This window comes from Narcine bancroftii, chromosome 12 (genome assembly GCF_036971445.1).
Source record: "Narcine bancroftii isolate sNarBan1 chromosome 12, sNarBan1.hap1, whole genome shotgun sequence".
In the NCBI taxonomy this organism is placed as follows: domain Eukaryota; kingdom Metazoa; phylum Chordata; class Chondrichthyes; order Torpediniformes; family Narcinidae; genus Narcine; species Narcine bancroftii.
This window is the reverse complement of record NC_091480.1, coordinates 66,319,774-66,342,104: the sequence shown is the minus strand read 5'-3', so window position 1 is coordinate 66,342,104 and position 22,331 is coordinate 66,319,774. Positions and strand designations below refer to the sequence as shown.

Below are 22,331 nucleotides of genomic sequence, written 5' to 3'. Positions count from 1 at the left end.
CTGCGTAGGTTTTCCCTGGGTGCTCCGGTTTCCTTCCACCGTTCAAAACATATTGTAGAACAATTGAGCGGCACAGGCCCATGGGCCAAAATGGCCTGTCACAGTGCTGAATTTCAAAATGTAAAATGGCTTGGCCAGTGAATGGGTCATTCAAGGTTAACTTGCTGGTCAGAATCCTGATCAGCTGTGTCCAATTCTTGTTTTGTTCATGTATATTTTTTTAATCTTCCTTTCTCTTTTCCTGTCACTCGACTTCAGCGGGGAGTGAATGCAGCATTTAAAAACTCCATGTGTCAGTGGTCACTGCACCATGAAATTATGGTGGTGGTGTTTGTAAGAGCTTTGGTTTGATGCTCTCATGAATTTGGATTAAAGTGGTGTATACCCATTATTTATGGTCTAACAAGTTAACGAGGTCGAAGCAAGCTCTTGTAATGCAAACTGCCTTCAGAATCTAAATCCCACCAAAAGTAAGTGAACTCGACCAGTCAAACCAACTGTTTTTGCAGGAGGGGTCTGAGAGGTGCCTGCTTCATAATTCTTCAAATCCTGGGCAATTTCTCCATGCAGTTTTTGGAGCCCTTGGACTACTTGGAATGACATTTTTGAGATAAAGTTGTACTGTTTTAAACCACTTCAAGTCCAGTACTTTGAAATAGAGTTTGACATTGCTTTTATAACTTTCCTAGTTCAGAAATGTTTTATCAGAATATTCAGAGCTATTTATTCAGAGATCTAGTTTGCAAGTCATTGTAATTGAATCCATTTAAGTTTTTTTAAGCAAAATTTAATTCCATCACAACTGTGTGGACTGTACAGTTAACTGGCTAAATTGTTCTGGACCAGTGTGGTGCTGTAAAATAGCCAAATGTATGGTTTGTGTTCGATTATAGGGATTAAAATAATCCTTTCCTCATCTAGAGTTGCAAATAGTCCAAACTGCAAGATGGACATAGCCAACCTTGCCAAGATCTTTGGCCCAACAATCATGGGTTTTTCTGTTCCTCATCCATCTCCCATGTCAATGCTGCAGGAAACCAAGCAACAACCGAAGGTACAGATTTTGTTTTCAGCACTTGAGGAAGATTAGAATAAAATTTGTTCTTGACCAAAGCTTCTGCAGATGATCTGAAATCCTCTGGCATTCATTGCAAACTTTATAACCTTTTACCATGACTGATTCAATGAGCATTAAAGGCATGAAACTAAGAATGTATCTGGTTCTTCCTGATGGAAATCCATCTAATGTTGTCACTTTGTGTATCATGTGGCAACCAGCATTCTTGGAAGTGATGCTTGCTATCTTTTTGCAATTGCTGCAACCGTGTCTGCCTGTCCCGCGTCGGACTTGTCAGCCACAAACGAGCCTGCAGCTGATGTAGACATTACCCCTCCATAAATCTTCGTCCGCAAAGCCAAGCCAAAGAATTCATGGCTGCACATTTTCAAAGTTGTGCACCTCTTGACAACTTAATTGATCAAAAACATCTTTTTCATTAGGTGGTTGAGCATTTGCTGTCTTTGCCCATGGAATATTGGTGCCAGTTTACAATGGTGGATCAGGAGAATGTGCCTCCAAATCGTATCATTGAAAATTCCAATGCTTACAGCACTCCTGAAGTTAAAGGTACTGCTTAATATTTACTCTGATAAAATGGCTTTCTACTTAGTTTTAAGACATGCATTTGAGTATATCTTCTGATGGCTGAAGTAATTTGTGGCTACTTAACTGGAAGTAAATGATCTTGTGGCACTTTTCAAAAATCAAGTTGGTCATTTTGTGCCATTATCGATTGCTGTTCATAGAATCTTGCGCGCAAGATAGTGTACTGTTTTACTTCCAAAATCGGGTATCAATAAACTTGTTGCTTAATCTGATTTTTATATATATATAGATATATATATATCTATATATATATATATATATCTATATATCTTAAAGCTGAACACAGATTTGCTGTATCATGTCGGGAGTTGGAGAACATTGAATTAACTTTTATTGAATTTAGTATATTTAATTGCATAATGACTTCCGAGTACCCCTGAGCCAAGATCTCAAGTTGACTGCACATGTTGCACAACAAATGAGGTACGCAGGATTTGTCTTGGTCACTAATTTTACAACTAAAGTAATGCTCATAGGCTTTCTTAAAGACATTTCTGCTGTATTCAATCTTCCTGGAGACAATAAGTGCCATTGTTAAGTACACTCACTATGCTATTGCCTGGAGAATATGTGCATCAACATGCATTCAATCTATAATCAATGTAATGCACAGCATCTGTTTGTGTGGGCTGCTTTTATAGCCTGTCTGCATCTATCCTTGGGCATGCTTAGCCAGGATAGATCAAGGATGCCCAACCTTTTAATTTAGACATGCAGCATGGTATCAGGCCATTTTGGCCCACAAGTAGGTTAATTGGGTGGCACAGACTTGTGGGCAGAAATGGCTTGTTACCATGCTATATGCTTAAAGTAAAAATTTAAAGGTTGGCCATCCTTGATCTATCCTGGCTAAGCATGCCCAAGCCAAAGACATTTGCCTAACACCTGCACTGAGTCCATGCCCAGGCATGCTTGGACTAACTAAAACACTTGCTTTGTGGACAATATTCTGGTAAACTTGAAATATGACAGGAAGGAAGTTGTATGGGGATGGAAGGACTCGCATATGAAGAAAGGTTGGATAGACTAGGCTTGTATTTTCTGGAATTTTGAAGATTGAGGAAGGATCTTGTATAAAATTCTTAAGGGTTTAGACAAACTAGATGCAGGAAGGTTGTTTCCAATGCTGGGAAAAACCAGAACCAGGGGTCACAGCTTAAGGATAAGGGGGAATTTTTTTAGGACTGAGATGAGGAAAATTTTCTTCTCCCAGAGAGTGGTAAATGTGTGGAATTCTTTGCCACAGGAAGTAGTTGAGGCTGGTTCCCTGTCAATATTTAAGTGTAGGTTAGATTTGGCCCTTGTGGCCAAGGGGATTAGGGGGTATAGGAGAAGGCAGGAAGCGGGTACTGATTAGCCATGATCATAATGAATGGCAGAGTAGGCTTGAAGGGCCAAATGGCCTACTCCTACACCTATTTTCTGTTTCTATCTAAAAGAAAAAAATGTACGTGATAGAAAAATTAAGGTGATTTTCGTGATCAGCAGCCCACAATCTATAAAATACACCCAAAAGTGCCCAGGAAACAAAATCTTCATCAACTAGTATTATTGGCAACTAGGTAGTAAGGTGCAAGTTGCTTTTATTTTTAAATACTTTCCATTGTTCTCTGAAAGTAACCACATTACTTGTTAAACTGACCAGTACTGGTGAGGAAAATCCATTAACTCATTGTTTCTCTACTAAAGTTGTAGTCTAGAGATGCAGTAGTTTATATTGATAATGTGACAGACATTGCTCTGTTGTAAGCCATTTATCCACTTTGTTATAAAGTTTGTGCAACAAGTTCTGATGGCATCCAAACAATAATATAGCTTTACTTTACTGTTTTGACTAAATCCAGTGTGGTTGGGCAGTGAAATTAGGTGAGAAGTGAGGTAGGATTTGGACAGACAATGACATCTAAAAATTAATCCAGAGAAATGTGAAGTGATGCACTTTGGCAGAAAAAAATGTGAACTTCAAATCCTTGGATGTCAACATCTCTGAGGATCCATCCTGGAGTCTCCATGTCGATGCAATCACTAAGGAGGCTCACCAGCTTTGAGGAGTTGGAGGAGATTCGGTATGTCACCGAAAACTCTTGTAAACTTCTACAGGTGTACCATGGAGAGCATTCTGTCTGGTTGCATCACTGCCTGGTTTGGAGATGCCAATGCTCAGGGCAGGAACAAAGCTCCATAGGGTTGTTAACTCTGCCTGCAATATCACAGGACTCCACGAGGTGGTGTCGTAAGAAAGGAACCTCTAACCTCAAAGACCCACACCACTCCAGCCATGCCCTCTTCACACTGCTACCATCAGGAAGGGGGTACAGATAGACACCTAATGTTACAAAAAGCAGCGGTATGCATGTGCAAAAATCCTACAAAGGCGAGTAGAGGGAGTGATTTTAATAAAGCATACGGGATTGTTGGATTTGTGAAGAGAGGCACGACATGCAAAAACAGGGAAGTTGCATTGAACCCAGACAAAACACTTAAGGCCATAATTTAATATTCTTCAATCCGGGGTCGGAGGAGGCAGTGAGTCAGCGCCTGGTGTCGTGTGAGAGGAGGAGGAGCCAGGAGACAGCATCAGAGAGGTGAGTAAAATAAATAGCTGGACTTACCGGGGCTCGGACTTAGAAAGGTCGGACTCGGGGTCGGAGGAGGCAGTGAGTCAGCGCCTGGTGTCGGGTGAGAGGAGGAGGAGCCAGGAGTTGATTGGAGTTCATTGGTAAGGGCTAATAAAAGGAGTAGAAAGGGAGAGAGCGGCCAGTGAGGAGCGGCGCAGTGAGTGATTGGCCCAGTGAAGGAGTGGTGACTTGGGACTTTGGCTCGAGGGACTTCGGCGAGAAGGAGCTCCTCGTGTGGAAAGGAATCTTTGAAACAACATTTATAGTAAGAAAGGAGGAAATGGAATCAGTTGGGGTAGTTAAGTGCTCCAGTTGTGGGATGTGGGAAATCAGAGACAGCACAGCTGTTTCAGATGACTACACCTGCATATAATGAGTGACCGTGTTAGGGAGCTTGAGCTGCAGTTGGATGAACTGAGGATCATAAGGGAAGCAGAGGCAGTGATAGAGAGGAGTTGCAGGGAGACGGTCACCCCTCGAAGGCAGGAATCAGGGAACTGGGTGACTGTGAGGAAAGGAGGGAGAGTGCCTGTGCAGAGTACCCCTGTGGAAGTGCCACTCAGCAACATGTATTCGGCATTGGATACTGCTGGGGGGAACAGCCTAACAGGGACAAGTCGTGGGGGTCAGGTCTCTGGCACAGGGGCTGCCCCTGAGGTTCAGAAGGGAAGGAGGGATAAGAACAGGATACTTGTAGTTGGGGACTCATTAGTCAGAGGGACAGATAGAAGGTTTGTGGGACGAGATCAGGGATTGAGGTTGGTCTGTTGCCTCCCTGGTGCCAGGGTCAGGGATATCTCTGATCGAGTTCATAGCATTTTGCAAGGGGAAGGAGAACAGCCAGAAGTCGTGGTCCATGTGGGAACCAATTACTTAGTTAGAAGTGGGGATGAGGTCCTGAAACAGGATTATGTGGAATTAGGTAGGAAGTTAAAAAAAACAGGACCTCCAAAGTAGTAATCTCTGGATTGCTGCCCGTGCCATGAGCTAGTGAGGGTAGAAATAGGAGGATGTGGAGGATGAATGCGTGGCTAAAGAGATGGTGCGGGGGGCAAGGGATAAGATTTCTGGATCATTGGGATCTCTTCTGGGGAAAGTCGAACCTGCACAAAAGGGACAGACTCCACTTGAACTGGAGGGGGACCAATGTGCTGGCAAGCAGATTTGCTAGAGCTGTGGGGGAAGGTTTAAACTAGTTTGGCAGAGGGGTGGGGAACAGAGTGTGAGAGCAGTGTCAAGGGAGCATGGCCACCTAGTTGGGAATAATAACAATAACAAAGGTAGGATGGAGATTAGGGTAGAAGGTAGAAAAGAGAATATATGTGAGGGTCATTCTCTGAAATGCATATATTTTAATGCAAGAAGCTTAGTGAACAAGGTAGATGAGCTTAGAACATGGACGGATACTTGGGGTCATGATATTGTGACAATTAGTGAGACCTGGCTACAGGAGGGGCAGGACTGGCAACTTAATATTCCAGGATACATTTGTTTTAGATGTGATAGATCAGGGGGTAAAAAAGGGGGAGGAGTTGCTCTGCTTGTTAAGGAGGACATTACTGCCGTGAGGTGGCAGGATGGTCTGGAGGGATCGTCCAGTGAGGCTGTTTGGGTGGAATTGAGGGGTGAAAGAGGCATGAGGGTGCTAATAGGGGTGTATGACAGACCACCAAATGGGCCAAGAAAATTAGAGGAACAAATTTGTAGGGAGATGACGTATATGTGTGAGAATCATAAGGTAGTGATCATGGGAGATTCCCTCACATTGATTGGGATACCCATACAGTTAGAGGGCTGGATGGGCTAGAGTTCGTTAAATGTGTTCAAGATTATTTTCTAAATCAATTAGTAGAAGAACCGACTCGGGACGGTGTAATACTGGATCTCCTGTTAGGGAACGAGCTAGGTCAGGTATCGGACATTAATGTTGGAGAACAAATTGGGTCTAGTGATCATAACTCTGAGTTTTAGGGTAGTTTTAGGGAAGAGCAAGGAGGGGCCTAAAGTTGAGGTTCTGGATTGGAGAAGAGCAAATTTCAAAGGAATAAAAAGGGATTTGGGGAGTATTGAGTGGGACAGGATATTTTCAGGTAAGGATGTAAATGAAAAATGGAGGATATTCAAAAAAGAAATTTTGAGGGTACAAAGTAGATATGTCCCAGTGAGGATCAAAGGAAAGGATGGAAGTCAGGGAGGCTTGGTTTTCGAGGAATATTGGAAATTTGGTTAGGAGAAAAAGGGAGGTGTACAAGACGTATAAAGAGCAGGGAGCTGAGAGTTTGAAGGAGGACTACAAGGAGTGTAGAAGGAATCTTAAGAAAGAAATTAGAAAGGCCAAAAAAAAGACACGAAGAGGCTTTGGCAGACAGAGTAAAAATAAATCCAAAGGGTTTCTATAGGTACATTAAAAGTAAAAGATTAGTGAGGGATAAAATTGGACCCCTTGTAGATAGCGAGGGTAGGCTGAGTGAGAAGTCAGAGGAAATGGGGGAAATTTTGAATGATTTCTTTGCCTCTGTATTCACTAGGGAAAAAAATATTGAACCAGTTGAAGTAAAGAAAAATAGTGGGGAGGTCATGAAGCATATAAGGATAACCGAGGAGGTAGTGATGGCTGTGTTGAAAAAGATAAAGGTGGATAAATCTCTGGGACCGGACAAAATATTCCCAAGGACACTCAGGGAGGCTTGTGGACAGATAGTGGGGCCATTAACAGAGATATTTAGGATGTCACTGGCCATGGGGGTAGTGCCAAAGGATTGGAGGGTTGCACATGTGGTTCCGCTGTTTAAGAAAGGGTCCAAATGTAAACTTGGGAATTATAGGCCCGTGAGTCTGACGTCTGTGGTGGCCAAGTTGATGGAAAGTGTTCTGAGGGATGGTATTTACAAATATTTGGAGGTACAGGGATTGATAGGGAGTAATCAGCATGGTTTTGTCAGGGGTAGATCATGCTTGACAAACCTGATTGAGTTTTTCGAGGGGGTTACAACAAAGGTTGATGATGGGAAAGCTGTTAATGTTGTCTATTTAGACTTTAGTAAAGCTTTTGACAAAGTTCCCCACAGGAGGTTAGGAAAAAAGGTGGAGGCATTAGGTATAAATAAGGAGGTAGTGAAATGGATTCAGCAATGGTTGGATGGGAGGTGTCAGAGAGTAGTGGTAGAAAATTGTCCAATTGGAGGCCGATGACTAGTGGATTTCCTCAGGGATCAGTCCTGGGTCCACTATTATATATATTAACGATCTGGAAGTAGGGATGGAGAATTGGATAAGCAAGTTTGTGGATGATACAGATTGGTGGTGTTGTGGACAGTGAGGAAGATTACCGTAGATTAAAAGGTGATTTAGGAAGGCTGGAGGTGTGGGCTGAGAAATGGCCGATGGAATTTAATACAGATAAGTGTGAGGTGCGACATTTTGGAAAGGCAAATCTAAATAGGTCATATGCATTAAATGGTAGGCTATTGAGATGTGCAGAGCAACAAAGGGATTTAGGAGTGATGGTAAATAGTACCCTCAAGGCTGATACTCAGGTAGATGGTGTGGTGAAGAAGGCATTTGGAATGTTGGCCTTCATCAATCGGAGTATTGAATTCAAGAGTAGGGAGGTTATGATGAAATTGCACAAGGCATTGGTGAGGCCAAATTTGGAGTACTGTGTACAGGTTTGGTCACCAAATTATAAGAAAGATATAAACAAAATAGAGAGAGTGCAGAGAAGGTTCACGAGAATGTTGACAGGATTTCAAGGTTTGAGTTACAGGAAAGGTTGTGCAGACTGGGGCTTTTTTCTCTGGAGCGTAGAAGATTGAGGGGGGACTTGATAGAGGTGTTTAAGAGTTTAAAAGGGACAGACAGAGTAAACGTGGATAGGCTTTTTTCAATTAAGAGTGGGGGAGATTCAAACTAGAGGGCATGGTTTAAGATTGAAGGGGGAAAATTATAAGGGGAACATGAGGGGAAATTTCTTTACGCAAAGGGTGGTAGGGATGTGGAATGAGCTTCCGGCAGACGTGGTTGAGGCGGGATCATTGGTTACATTTAAGGATAGACTGGATAGTTACATGGAGAGGAGAGGACTGGAGGGGTATGGACCGGGTGCTGGTCAGTGGGACTAGGAGGGTGAGGATTTGTTACGGCATGGACTAGTAGGGCCGAACTGGCCTGTTCTGTGCTGTAAGTGGTTATATGGCTAGTCATCACATGAGGAAAGATCTGAAAGACTTGGAGGATGCAGGAGAGATTTGCTGGAATGGTTCCATGGATTGAAAGATTTTAACAATATGGTTTGACTGGAGAGGCTGAAGTTCCTGGAAAAAGCAAGATTAAGAGGATATTTGATAGAAATTATCAACATTTAGTGAGATTAAATAGTGGGAAACCATTGGCAATTGGTTCAAAGGCTTGAGGAAAGATGCAACATTTTGGACAAAAGATTAAAGGGAAATTGAAGAATGGTTAAGTTCTGCAATTCACTTCACTGCAATGGGGAAAGAGTGGTGTGTTGGGATTGTCCTCCCAATGGGGAAAGAGTGATGCGTTGGGATTGTCCTCCCAATGGGGAAAGAGTGGTATGTTGCGTTTCAGGCCTGAGCCCTTCAAGGAATGAGCAAAAAAAATTAGGAAATCTCAGAATATCTTTGTCTCCTCTGGATGGTGAAAGATCATCTGAGATCCTCCAACATATCAGTGTGTTTTTAGTAAATATCAGTTCCTGGATTTGCTCTCTGATTACTTCACTTTGAATATTCTGCTCATTTTGTAATGTAAAAGTCGATATGTACTTGTGCAGATAATGAACTAATAAAATCCTTGTATCAAATGCATGAATAAAAGTTTGAAACCATCTTAATTTTCAGCTTCTAGAAGTGTCTGATGGTAAAGTTGTATTTTCTCTTCATATAAAACTGGAAATGAGTGTGTCATACAATAACTGCTGTGATTATATGCTGACCTGTATTTCTCTAGAAGAGAGGCAGTAAAAAACAATTTAAGAGGAAAGCATTTAGCTTTTTTTGTGACTAATTGGGCAAGCACAATTTTCATTTGTTTCATAAACATTCAGCTCAAGTTCATTAACAGCCTCTGGAATTGCTCCAGTAATGCATGTGCTGGTCCGGGGACAAGAAATGTTGGCCTGTGGGTTATTGCTACATCGGCAGGCACACTGCACATTTACCAAAGTAGATTTACCTGCTGATGGAGCTGGCCCAGGATGCAAAGGTTGCCTTTGGGCAGATCTTGATGTAGACAACTGCTGCCATCAGCTGCTCTGCACCCACTGCAATCACATTGCAGCCACCATATTCGCAACAGCACACTACATGTGCACAAGTGCCGTGAGAGCGTGTTAGTTGAATCGAGAACTAGCAAGGAGGAGACGCCATGTTGTGGGCTCTCTCTCCCTACCCTGTTTATCATGTTTGTTTATGTTCAGTAAAGTCTTATTTGGTTTTCCTCACATGCCGACTCACAGTAACAAACACCTGGTTTTAATGTAGATCTGAGACACAAATTTCCATAAAAGATTATTTAAAAATGAGCTTTTAAGATTCAAATTTCTAACCACAAATTACAATTTCAGTCTGATTGTTGCATTTCCTAATTTTTTTTGTTCCTCCAGTGAGCATGCTTGGACCATTAACCACCCCTGAGCATCAAATTATTGGCAAGACTCCTTCATCTAGCTCTTTATCAGCCCGGGTCAAATCCAGTCTGACCAAGACCACTCCCAAGTAAGTACATCTCCACTCCTGTGTTTTGGATTCCATTAGAAGCTGTCTTTGGGACCTCCTATTTGTGTCATTGTGTGTTTTTTTTTGTCACTTTTGAGGAAAGAATGGTTGTCTTGCATTCTAGTACCTCTGCTGGTATTTCATCCTGGTGATTTGAAATAATCTGATTATAGTGTGTGCTACCTTGAATCTCTTGCATGTATTTGCACAGAAGTGTCTGTTTTCGCGCCCTTCTCATGAGTGGAATTATTGACTTTCGTTTGGTCATTCTGTTTTAGCAGCTGAAATTGAGATCACAAAGCTGCTTCCCTTGTTCCTCCCTTAATGTATCTTGTGCAAGGCTGCCAACATCATACAGAAGCCCCCCATATCCTGGCTATCTCATCTCACTGCTGCCTTCGGGTAGAAGGTTCTGAAGTCTGGCACCTCCAGGTTGAAGAACTGATTTTTTCCAAAAGTTTATCAGGCTACCTTGGTCACAACACTGCTCAAAACCACCAACGATCTGTATTGCACAATTTTTTTTACAACCAGCCAACAGTGAATTTTTTTTTTCCTTTGAGATTTAGTATCTTTTTTCCTTTTGTGGTAAGTGTTAATTATGCTTAAATTGTTGCCGTGTTTTATGTGCGGGAAAAGCTGCAGCAAGTAGGGCTTCCATTGGATCTGTACGTTGTACTTGTTTACATTGTATCAGACCGCTACAAAGAAACATACACACAGTGTGGCAGGTTAAGCTCACTCCTTTATTAGGGCTGGAAAAGCTGCTTTTATGCTGTTCAAGTTCCTGCCGTTTTTGCTGATTGACTGAGTCAACCATATAAATAACAATAGTGGGCGGGAACGTCTATGCATATGAATGGCCTTCTTCCCCAGCCTGTTTCTGCTGAGTTAGCTGGGCAACTTGGCCAATGCCATTTTAGGGCTGTTGGTCTGATGCTGCCCCAGCTTCTACCCCCGCCGGTTGGTTGCCTTGGGAGTCGCTTGAGTGATCTCTGTCCGCGTCTGCGGCCGCACAATGTGCCAACCCAATCTCCGCAATTGTGGGCCGTCACAACGTGATAATAAACCCTTTTATTTGTTCATTCCATACAAGTTCATATTCAAGATTCCTTCATTGTCACTTGTGTAAATGGACAAAGGTGCCACTCGTCCCTTCAATGTCCATCAATTTGTCTCCAACACTCCTGCAACATCTGAAGCTGTATAGCCTCCTGTACGAACCAGTGGTGAACCCAGTACAATCAGGGAGCTGATTACATTCAAGGCCCTTTGGGAATCCTTCTTACTTTCAGCACTCTCCTAAATTCCAATACCTGGTTCTCATTTACCCGTTTCTCACAGCCCACAGTCCTGTGTGAGTCCTTCAGCCACCAAGCCCTGTGCTGGTCCACTGCTGTGGTCTTCCCCTGGGCTGGTGATTGGGGAGTAAGAGGAGGGAGGGTGTGGTGGTGGAAAGACAAATGAGAGAAATGTTCTCCTCTGGTGCCCTGTACTGATCCCCTGGAGCTTGCCACTCTCCTGGTCTGCTACCAAGCATGGATGTCACAATCTTGGGCACAGACCTCTGTCGCTTTGTGGATGTTCAATTAAAACAGCCCTTCTATAGGCCACTTAAAAGCTATATTGGGGCCATTGGCATAACGACTGGGCAGTAGGTCCTCACGGAGGAGCGCGGTGTCTCTGCTTTCCCGGTCCGCACCAGCGGCAGCACTGCCATTTTTAAAATATTTTCAGTGTGTCAAATAGGATATTTTGTGTTAATTTTATGAATGAAATCATGTAACATTTGTTAACTGGTCCATTCAAATGTTGAACAACTTGTGTCAAGCAGTCTTGCTATAAGGCAAGATGGTGTCATCGTGCTTCTCCATTTAAAAAAAATAATGGTGGGTTGTTTTTCTATCTCCTGTGATTAAACCAAGATATTTTGTTCACCTCCCCACTGGAAATAAAATGATGGAAGGATAAGCAACTGGCTGTCTGGCATGTTGGCAAGATGTGATCAACCTTCATTGATGATATTCCTTGGAGTTTTTTGCTTGCCCCCCCCCCAACCCACTTTCTTCTCCCCTCACCCTTTGGATAAAGTTGCTAACTCTGGAAGTGTATCTTGGTCCCCCTAATCCATCTGGCAAATTCAAGCACTGGCTCAACAATGTATTTGCCCAAAGGTAAGGTTGAGTAAAGGATCATCGACTTCTCATATAATATTTTGCAACAAGAACATTCACAAATACAATCTGTTCTGAATTGCTGATAAAAACGAGTTGTCAGCCAGTCCCCAAGCTCTGCTCCTGAGAACTATCCATAAGCTAATCTCTCTGGAAGTCTGAAATGTCTGTTTTCCACGTCTACCAATATCCATTTGCTGTCATTTCATTGCCTTTAAAATTACCAGTAATTAATCTAATGGACTGTTTTTAATGAATATCATGGTTTTTTAAATTGCCAACTTAAAAATGCCTTTTTAAAAGAATTTGTATCAAGTTTGATTTTTGTATGTCGTGTCATTTGTAACCCAGGGACCCCTGAATTCTGAACATCACTGGATTGTTTGTTCCAAGCAGAAGTGACCACTGATTTTACTCAGTGCTGTAACAGTCTTGCTTTTAAGGGTATTAAAGCTCTGATCTATAAGGCTCCTTGATTAGATTTCAAGGCTGTAAATTTTACTTGCAGAACAGTAAATAGTTGCCAGAAAAAAGTTCTTTCCCAGATTAATGTTCTTCCATTTCTTGCAGGTTTGGAAGCAAAAGCAAATCAGCGATCAACTTCAGTCGAACTGGAACCTTTTTTGCCTCTCCAATGTTGAAATAATTAGAAATTAGCTAAAAGCCCTCAAAAAGGTTCCTGGGGACATAATGCTAACCTTTTGTGTTAATTGCAGCTTTTATTATCTGCTGCATTTAGTAGTTATTCTAATATAATGGGTTCATCTTTCCATAAGATGTTAACATGTCATCAAATATAGATTTTGGTAGTGACGGTACTTTTTATTTTTAAAAACCCCCGCTGAGACTTTTGAAATAGATGACTTGTAAAACTATTGCTAACCAGTACTGTGTGGAAGGAAACTAACACTAAAAGGCCAGAGTGAAAGCTTGTTTTTCAAAGTCCTAGCAGATGGAAGTTTTTAGAATGGAGATATTTGCAGGTGAATTGAAAGATTCCTATATTCCAGGAAATAATTTGTGCCGCTGGCTAAGCGTTTGTCTTGGTCTGCCAAATTTTCTTTCCATAATTGCTTGCTCGTGGAGCTAATAATTTGGATTAAAACGAAAGTATTGCCTGCAGTTCTGAGATTAAGCCTTGTGCAAAATATTATCTTTTAAGTGCTTGCATTTTCAACAGCTTTGAAGGCATTTTGAGGGAAATCTGTGTGTCATTTCATACCGTTATCAGTCCCTTGGCTTTGACTTGTTCACTCTGCCTTTCCTCTATCCTTTAGTTGGAATCCACTGCCTTTGAATTGAGTTTACTGCCTGCAGGTTTTCACTCTTACACACAAGCACCAACTTCTACCAGGTGCATTGGCAGCAGTTTTTAATCCACTTAGAAAACAATCGTTGTTTTAAACCTATTTGTTGTAGTGAAAACCTGTAGCATTGACATCAAGGGTGACAAGCCAATTGAATCACCAGTGACCATGGGTGCATGAAGTGCTAACAATGTGTTTTTACTTCTTAATCAGAATATTTGTTTTGATTAGAGGCACGTGACATCTTCTGATTAAGAAGTAAAAACACATGGGCTCCCTGTTACACAGATGAGATTATGGTGTTGATCGTTTTAATGGCTCTTTTGATATTTGAATGATGAATGTTATAAAATGGCCTGCGCCAAAGATTTTCCTATTTATTTGACATTTTCCTCAGCAGTGCAGCAGTGTTCTTTTGTCTGCAACCATATATTGTGGAGCTGTGATTAAAATGTAGGTAAACTAGGGAGATAGCAGATGCTCAAACTGGAGCAATACAAAATGCTGGAGGAACTCAGCAGGTCAGGCAGCTTCCATGGAAGGCAACAGTAGGCAATGTTTCAGGCCTAACCCCTTCATCAGGTAAAGCAAGATTCTGACTAATGTCCAAATAAAAGTGGGGGAGGGGGGAAACCAGTGCAGATTGGCAGGTGATGGGTGAATAAGCATCAAAGAAAAGGAAAAGAATCTAGGAGGAAAGGGCAGAAGGATGGGGAAGACTGATAGGAGGAAGGAAGGGAACCTTATCCCTCTGGCTCCATCTCTCCTTGCCTTTTTTCCTCCCCTGCCCCTTCTACCTGCCTGTCACCATACCTACCTTCAAGCTCCCCACACCCTTCCTTCCTTTTAGCCAACTGCATCTTGCTTATTAGCCCTCTGCCTCTTCTCTTGCTTTTCCCGCCATATCTTCACCCTCACCCATTCTCATCTATGTTCACCTCTCACCTGCCCACCTCTGTTCCTCCCCCACCCTTTTTCTGCCCAGTTCTTGTTGTTCAAGGCTGTGGCTTGAAACATTGATCACCTTTTCCCTTCCATAGATGCTGCCTGGCCTGCTGAGTTCCTCCAGAATTTTGTATTGCTCCTGTGGTTAAAATGTGTTTTCTTGCCAACTTTGAATCATCTGTATTAAATACTAATGAAAATTGATGCCGTGTGTCAGTTACATGGCTCTGTTTTATCAGTTTTGTTTGCAACAGCAAACAGAAAATTCGGCAAAAATGTAAATATTTGATGTTACAGCATTTGTCTCTGAAGTGTTCATGACCAATTAAGGATATGAGAATTTTTTGCAGCTTTATTAATGAAAATATAAAATTGAATGCCATCTTAAATGGCAAAGTGCTTTGCATGTATTTTTCACTGTGCTATTGTCCAATGTATACCATATTTCAAAAGAGTAAATTAAATAAGTGCAGTGATAAGTTGTCCTGTTTGTCTCTTTTAATGGTTCATTTATTGTGGGTTCACCTTGTCGTCTCTGAGACGTTTTTTTTCCTGGTCAATTTCCGTGCATGCTGTTGCATAGGACGACCCAGACTTTCCACCTAAAATGTTGGTTTTGAAATTTTGTATAAGTTAAATCCCCCATCCCCTTCCAAATTTGGCACTTAACTGCTGACCAATGGAATCTGTTAAAAGCAAATCAAAATATTTTAATAACAAATTACCATGTAAAAGTTTCAATTGTCTTTGGCTATTTTAAAATAAACCACCGTCGGGCCTTTTGTACAGAGCTGATGGTGGATAGACCCTGCGGAAGAGCGTTGAGGCTTTGCAAATAACTAACAGGACAGGTGTGAGATTGCATCGGAGCCAGTGGGAAGATCACAACAGTGTTGAGACTTTGCCGTCAAGATTTGGATTTTAGACCCAGCGTATAGGATGACCTAATTTTAAGGTGAAATTTTTAAGTTTGGGATTGTCCTACTGGCATATGCAGTAAATGAACTTGTGCCTGAAGTTGCCATGCTTCAATAAATTGTAGCACTGACTGTGTTCCTAGTGGTATAGTGTGCCATTTTGAAGTATTTTTTTTTAAAAAGACAAAAATGTCAAGTATTTGTGTCTTTATAGAGAATTGTGGTTCTCCCAACAGTTATGTGCCCAAATCCACTTCACTGAACATGGGTCTGCCCTTGGGTGGAATTTACTCTGCCAAACTATTCCAAATGCTCTTTTATGCTCCATCCCATCCACCTCACAATTTTTCAGCTCACCTTGTCAGCATTACTTATTTCTGTCATGCTTATCTGGTTGACCCTTGGAACCATTCTCTCCAGCACTTCTTGCAGCCCTCTGGGAGAAGTGCTTTCTCCTGAATGGTTTTTTCCCCACTCCTTAAAGATGTCACAGCACGGTAATAGGCCCTTCTGGCCCACAAGTCTGTGCCACCCAATTAACTGACCAACTCCTGGTACGTTTTGAAGGGTGGGAGGAAATGGAAGGCCCCCCCCCCCCCCGGGAAACCCATGCAGATATGGGGAGAATGTACAAATTTCTTGCACAGTGTGGGATTTGAACCCTAGTTGCTGGTCCTGTGACAGCGTTGTGCTAACCTTGCTGCCTACCTAAAGATGCGTTGATCCCTCTGCTTTGTGTAGACTATTCCACAGGGAGCAAATGCTTATTCCTCCTGATCTGTGTGTGCACTTTGGCAGCTACTTTAATATTTTGTGAAGCAAAACTCTCCTTGAACAGTCCATAGCTGTTACTTTTCGGGGGCGGGGGCAGTGTCAAATCTTTAAGACCACAAGATGCATTTTATGCTTTTCCTGTTTCAGCAATGGGTTACAAGGAGTCTGTCAGGATTGAGGTAATCATATTAGAGTTGCAAGAGTTCTTTGAGGACAATATGACTGCAGTGGATAGAGGGGAGCAAGTAGATGTGCTATACATTGATTTCCAAAAGTGATCTCTGCATAAGAAAAGGGTGCACAGAGTTGGATAATAAACTGAGGCTGTTAATCAATAAAATGAAGAGTTGGAATAAATGAGTGTTTTTCAGAACACACTGGCACCTGTTATGAATTTTGATGTATTCTCTGTAATCTGATCACAAAAAATACTGCTCTTTGCAGAAGTACATACTCCACTAAGTTGAAGCTGAAACCGTGATGCTTAAAATGGGTAGATATACTCATTGTGCAAAGCAAAAATATTAACGAGATATAAAGGAATCAGTTGTGTATCCATGTAAATATTCCACTTTCCAATGGAATGTCAATGATGTAGATCGTTCCAAATCGTCACTACAACCCACTTTTGTAGCACTAAAAATGGCCTGAAATCATTATTTTGTTCTGGACCAGAAGTGGGTTGTTTTTAGGCATGTCAATCACCAGTTTCCTGGGTCACAAAAGATGGACCTTGGTTGATTAGGGAGCTAGAGGAATGAGCTGGTAGCAAAGTTTGGGCACAAAACAGCCTCTTGACCTGCCTCGATCATTGAGGCAAATACCACTTGAGGTTTTGAGTGTGGAATTGTATCCAGGGATTCATTGTTCCTCTTTTCTGTTATCCTTTTGCTGGTCGCTTGAATTCTGGATAATGGGGATTTTGCTGTATTTTCTGATGATCGTATCATGTTAGTCTCTTCAATCTATTTCTTCCTGTGTTCCAGGTTTTGCCATGAACATATCAATGTGTCACCTCGCTGAGATCCATTTTAACCACTTCAAAGCAAAGACAGCAAAAACTGGTTAAAAGTCCACAATCAGACCTTCTGAAATACTGAAGCCTCTGGCTCCTCGCCATTTGCTGGCTCCCATTAGCGAACCAAAACCCTGCATCCTGTGCATTCTTTGTAACTTGCCAGATTTGCTGGAAATTATTATACTACAATGTACAACTTTTTAAAAGAAAATATTAACCTGCTGTTATTCCAATTAATACTTCATTAAGAACACAAGAAACCAGAGCAGAAGTCGGCCATCCGGCCCGTCGAGCCCTGCTCCGTCATTCAATGTGATCGTGGCTGATTTGATGGGCTCATCTCCACTGACCTGCCTTTTCCCCATATCCTTTAATTCCCCTACTATGTAGAAATATATCCAATGTTGTCTTAAATATATTTACTAACGTTGCCTCCACTGCTCCAATCGGCAGAGAATTCCACAGATTCACCACTCTCTGGGAAAAACAGTTCCTCCTCATCTCCGTCCAAAATCTACTACCCTAAATCTTGAGGCAACGTCCCCTAGTTCTGGTCTCCCCTACAGATGGAAACAACTTACCTACCTCTATCTTGTCTATGCCTTTCATAATTTTATATTTTTATAAGATGCCCTCTCATTCTAAATTCTAACGAGTCCAATCCCAGACAACTCTAGGCTTCTTCAGGTGGATTCTCTGCTAAGAATGCACCTGAAGAGAAAGCAGCCCTTTGATTTGCCGTTCCGGTGGCAGCGCTAAAAGCGCAGTGCTGGCCACCTGAAGGGACAGCTGCACCGGGATGCACATCTGAGCGCATCCTGGCTTCTGTCCCTTGGGCTGTCAGGTTAGGATGGCTGGCTGTCAGCTGGGTAAGCCAGCGTGGGCTATCAGCGCGGGGACATCCCCGTGGAATGTCCCCACACTGATCACTCTGCCCCCCCCGGCGGGGGAGTAAGGCGCTCGAGTCGGGTACTGCCATTGTTTCGGCCCGCCCCCATTCTCCCCCGCTGGCCACTCTAGCCCCACAGTCCCCACGCTGACAGCCCAACCAACTGCCCCTTCTCCGACGTCCTGCACCAGGGGAAGGGGCAGCTGGGAGAGGAGCTGTCAGGCGCTCGCCAGCTGACTGTCATCCCAAATGCAGCTTACTTTTAGGTGCCTGCATTCAGATGGCTGGGGAGGCCATTGTGCTGCGGCGATTATCCCTATCGGAGGAGGGTTACAAAGTTTGCCTTGCGGGCGCCTCCTGCACATTCACGTGGCTCCCAACAGCCACATATTGCCAAAATATGCGGCTTTACAAGCGGGGCAATTGGCCACCTGAAAGTGCCTCTCTCCTCCTAGGCTGATCCCCTCATCTCTGGGATCAATCTGGTGAACCCCCTCTGCACCATCTCCAAAGCCAGTACATCCTTCCTCAAGTTCTTTTTCTTTGGCTTGGCTTCGCGGACGAAGATTTATGGAGGGGTAATGTCCACGTCAGCTGCAGGCTCATTTGTGGCTGACAAGTCCGATGCGGGACAGGCAGACACGGTTGCAAGGGAAAATTGGTGGGTTGGGTGTTGGGTTTTTCCTCCTTTGTCTTTTGTCAGTGAGGTGGGCTCTGCGGTCTTCTTCAAAGGAGGTTGCTGCCCGCCGAACTGTGAGGCGCCAAGATGCACGGTTTGAGGCGATATCAGCCCACTGGCGGTGGTCAATGTGGCAGGCACCAAGAGATTTCTTTCGGCATGTCTCGGGTACCTCATGCCATTCCTCTTGCAATATGATGAAAGTGCCAGGTCCTGCGAACTGTTGAACAACAGTTAATGGAAGTGAAGAATTTTGAAAGGAACGTAGTCAGCAACATAGGGAGAAGCACACACTAACCTGAAGTTTTTTTTCTTACCCGATGATCCAAAGATAGTGGACACAGCCCAGGTCATTGCAAGTAAAGCCCTCCCCAGCATCAAGAACATCAACAGCAGGGGTTCTCAACCATTTTTCACATCCCACTTGAAGTATTCCCTATGCCATTGGTGCTCTGTGATTAGTAAGGGATTGCTCAAGGTGAAATGTGGATGGAAAGAAAAAGGTTGAAAACCACTGTTTTAATCGTCCCTCATTGACCTGTTATGTGCATTGTTTCAGAACTCTAAAGGGAATGGGCCAGTGAGAATTTTTCTCAAGCAATATATTTCAGTAACAATTGGGTCTAGAGCAGTGAATGATTTTCAACCTTCCCTTCCCACTCACATCCCACCTGAAGCAATCCCTTACTAATCACAGAGCACTGATGGCATAGGGATTACTTCAAGTGGTATGTGAGTGGAAAGGAAAAAGTTTGAGAACCACTGATCTATGGGGAACGCTGCTGTCGGAGAGCAGCAGCAATCATCAACGATCCACACCACCCAGCACATGCTCTGTTCTCGCTGCTGCCATCAGGAAAGAGGTGTAGGTGCCATGAGACTCGCACCACCAGGTTCAGGAACAGCTGCTCCCCCTCCACCATCAGACTCCTCACCAACAAACTCAATCAGGGACTCATTTAAGGACTCTTACTTTGTGCACTTTATTGATTTTTTTTCCCTCTCTGTATTGCAGTTTGTTTACATTTCTTTATCTGTTTTTGTGTACGTTGAGTACAGTTTTTTTCCCCACTACCAATAAGTGGTAATTCTGCCGTGCCTGCAGGAAAAGGAATCTCAGGGTTGTATGAATGTCATGGATATATCTAAATTTTTTTTTTGGATATTTTATTTATTGTTTAAATTAAGATGTACAATCAAGTAAAGGATACAAATATACAAAATTTTCTCTCTTCCCCCCCCCCCCCCACTACCCAAAAGAAAGAAAGGAGTTGAAACACATCTAACAATCGAACCATCGCCATGTTTGGTTCCACCTCAACACGGGGGGGGGGGGGGGGGAAATGCTACTACAGAACATATTTAAACCTATATATTTCATATACTGACTCCACACCTTAACAAAAAAAGAATAATTATTACATAAATTATGTTATCTTTTCCAGTGGGATACAGGATCTCATTTCCATGTGCCATCTTTGCATACTCAACTCAATTTCATTTTTCCAAGTAATTGCTAAACATTTTCTCACCACAGCCATTGCTAATCATATAAATGCAATATGAAATTTATCTAATTTTAATTCCAGACTCAATATTTTAATATATCCCAATAAAAATACTGAAGGATCAAATGAAAGCTTAAATTTAAATAAACCTTCCAGAAATTTCATAATTCTGCTCCAAAAGGGTTTCACTGTCTCAGAAAGCCATATTGAATGTAAAAAAGAACCAACCTGTTTACCACATCGAAAAAACAAATCCAAAGGATGAAATCCATACTTCCTTAACTTCTCAGGAGTTGAATCAAGCTAATGTATAAAATTATAATGGACTAATCTGTATCTTACATTCACTAATTTAGTCCTGCTATCCTCACATATAGTCATCCAGAGAAATTGAAACAGACAAGTCCTTTTCCCACTTAATTCTCATTTTATAAACATCTGGTTTAGACATTTTATGTTGCAATATATCTGAAATATTCTTATGGCAAAGAAATGACAATGCATAGGCTGTAAAACCAAACTTGAGGACATCTGTCTATCCGTGGTGGGACTGGTAATTAAATCCCATTTATTCACACCTTTTATTACATTGCAGCCAAAACAGCCATCAGTTGAACCCAAGTGAGGGTGTGGGGTGGCTATTCAGTCCATCATGCTTGTACTAACTCTTTGAAAAGCTATCCGTAGGTCCCATTCCTCCTTCCACTTCCCCAGAACTAACTACATTTTCCCTTTTCCAAATGCTTGATGAATCTTGTGTTCGTATTTTGGATTTTGCTCTCCCTTCCCTTCAAGGCAGTGGGTGTGGGGTAAAATAATTCAACCCATCTCTTCCAGCTCCAATTGCTGTGATGGTTTGTTCTCTCTCTCTCTCTCGCACATGTATCCTGATTCTTGGCCTCTGCCCTGTCATAATTTAAAACTCTATTTAATCTTCTCCACCTGAAAAATAACATTCAGTGGTCAAAACATGCTCGAGCACTGTATATTTTATCATATGAGCCGAGGGGTATTTGAGTTTAATGAAGACTGAGCATTACAAAAGTTTATTATCATTCAGACTCAAAGTCCTGCAAGAAATTAAGAGTAGGAAAGGTGGCAGTATTGAGCAAGATCGAGGGGAAGCATACATGTCCTGGTCAACTGCAGCTCACGAGAGTCCACGTTAATTTCTTTGTAAATTTCTTGTCACTTGCCACAACCCCAGAGCGAGTTTGTCCCTGCTCCGAAACGACACCAACCTGCCAAGTCATACAACTTCTCGGTTCGGAGAATGATGGCCACAGCCCAGAGAACCCACTGGATGAATAAATCTGTCTCCGCACATTTAACAAGGACGCTGCCCGTGTTTACTGAGCCACGTGAAGGCGGTCGCCTCTGTCATTTAACAGTCCGAAAGTGGTGGCTCTAAATGTCAGCTTTGATACAAACCAGCAGTCGGATGTAACAGCACCCAGCAACTTACACTCCAGAATGTGAGCAAAAGGAGCCTGCTGGAATCTCCAGCAAATGATGAGAAGGTGGAGGAGTTCAAGTTTCTTATTATCACACAATGGTAAAGTACAACTGGAGTGAATGGTGTTCTATGACCTCCGTGTAAAAACATGCAACGTATACAGTGCCTGTCATAATGAATGGGACCAAGACACTTTTTTCCTTTATTTGACCACAGTTTTAAATTTGTAATCAAACAATTCACATGTAATTAAAGTGCATGTTCCAGATTTTATTCAAGGTTATTTGTATATGGTTTGGTTTGACCATGTAGAAATTACAGCACTTTTTATACATAGTTCCCCCATTTCAGGGCATCATAATGTTTGGGACATTTGGCTTCACAGGTGTTTGTGAGGACACAGGTATGTTTAATTGCTTCATTGGTGCAGGTAAAAGAGAGTTCGGCTTGTTTCACCTCTGGAGTCTGTAGTTGCCATTTTTCAATGTAAGGACCAGAGTTATAACAAAGTAAGTCAAAAAAGCCATTATGCAGCTGAAAAATGAGAATAGAACAGTAACAGACATCGTCCAAACTTTCGGATTATCAAAATGTAACATCATTAAGATGAAAGAGCGAACTAGTGAGCTCAATAATCACTAA

General features: G+C 42.3%; 1 protein-coding gene across 4 annotated transcripts in view; it reads left to right on the top strand.

The window, feature by feature from the left end:
* The window catches only part of racgap1 (Rac GTPase activating protein 1), a 51,617-nt gene extending 36,699 nt beyond the window's left edge, over positions 1–14,918 (top strand). For all 4 annotated transcript variants that reach the window (XM_069906655.1, XM_069906656.1, XM_069906653.1 and 1 more), the window contains 4 exons: positions 922–1,054; positions 1,501–1,627; positions 9,911–10,022; positions 12,767–14,918. In XM_069906655.1, coding sequence (XP_069762756.1) covers positions 922–1,054; positions 1,501–1,627; positions 9,911–10,022; positions 12,767–12,842 — 448 coding nt within the window. In that variant the 3' untranslated portion in view covers positions 12,843–14,918. The remainder of the gene's footprint in view (positions 1–921; positions 1,055–1,500; positions 1,628–9,910; positions 10,023–12,766) is intronic.
* Positions 14,919–22,331: the final 7,413 nt, after the last annotated feature.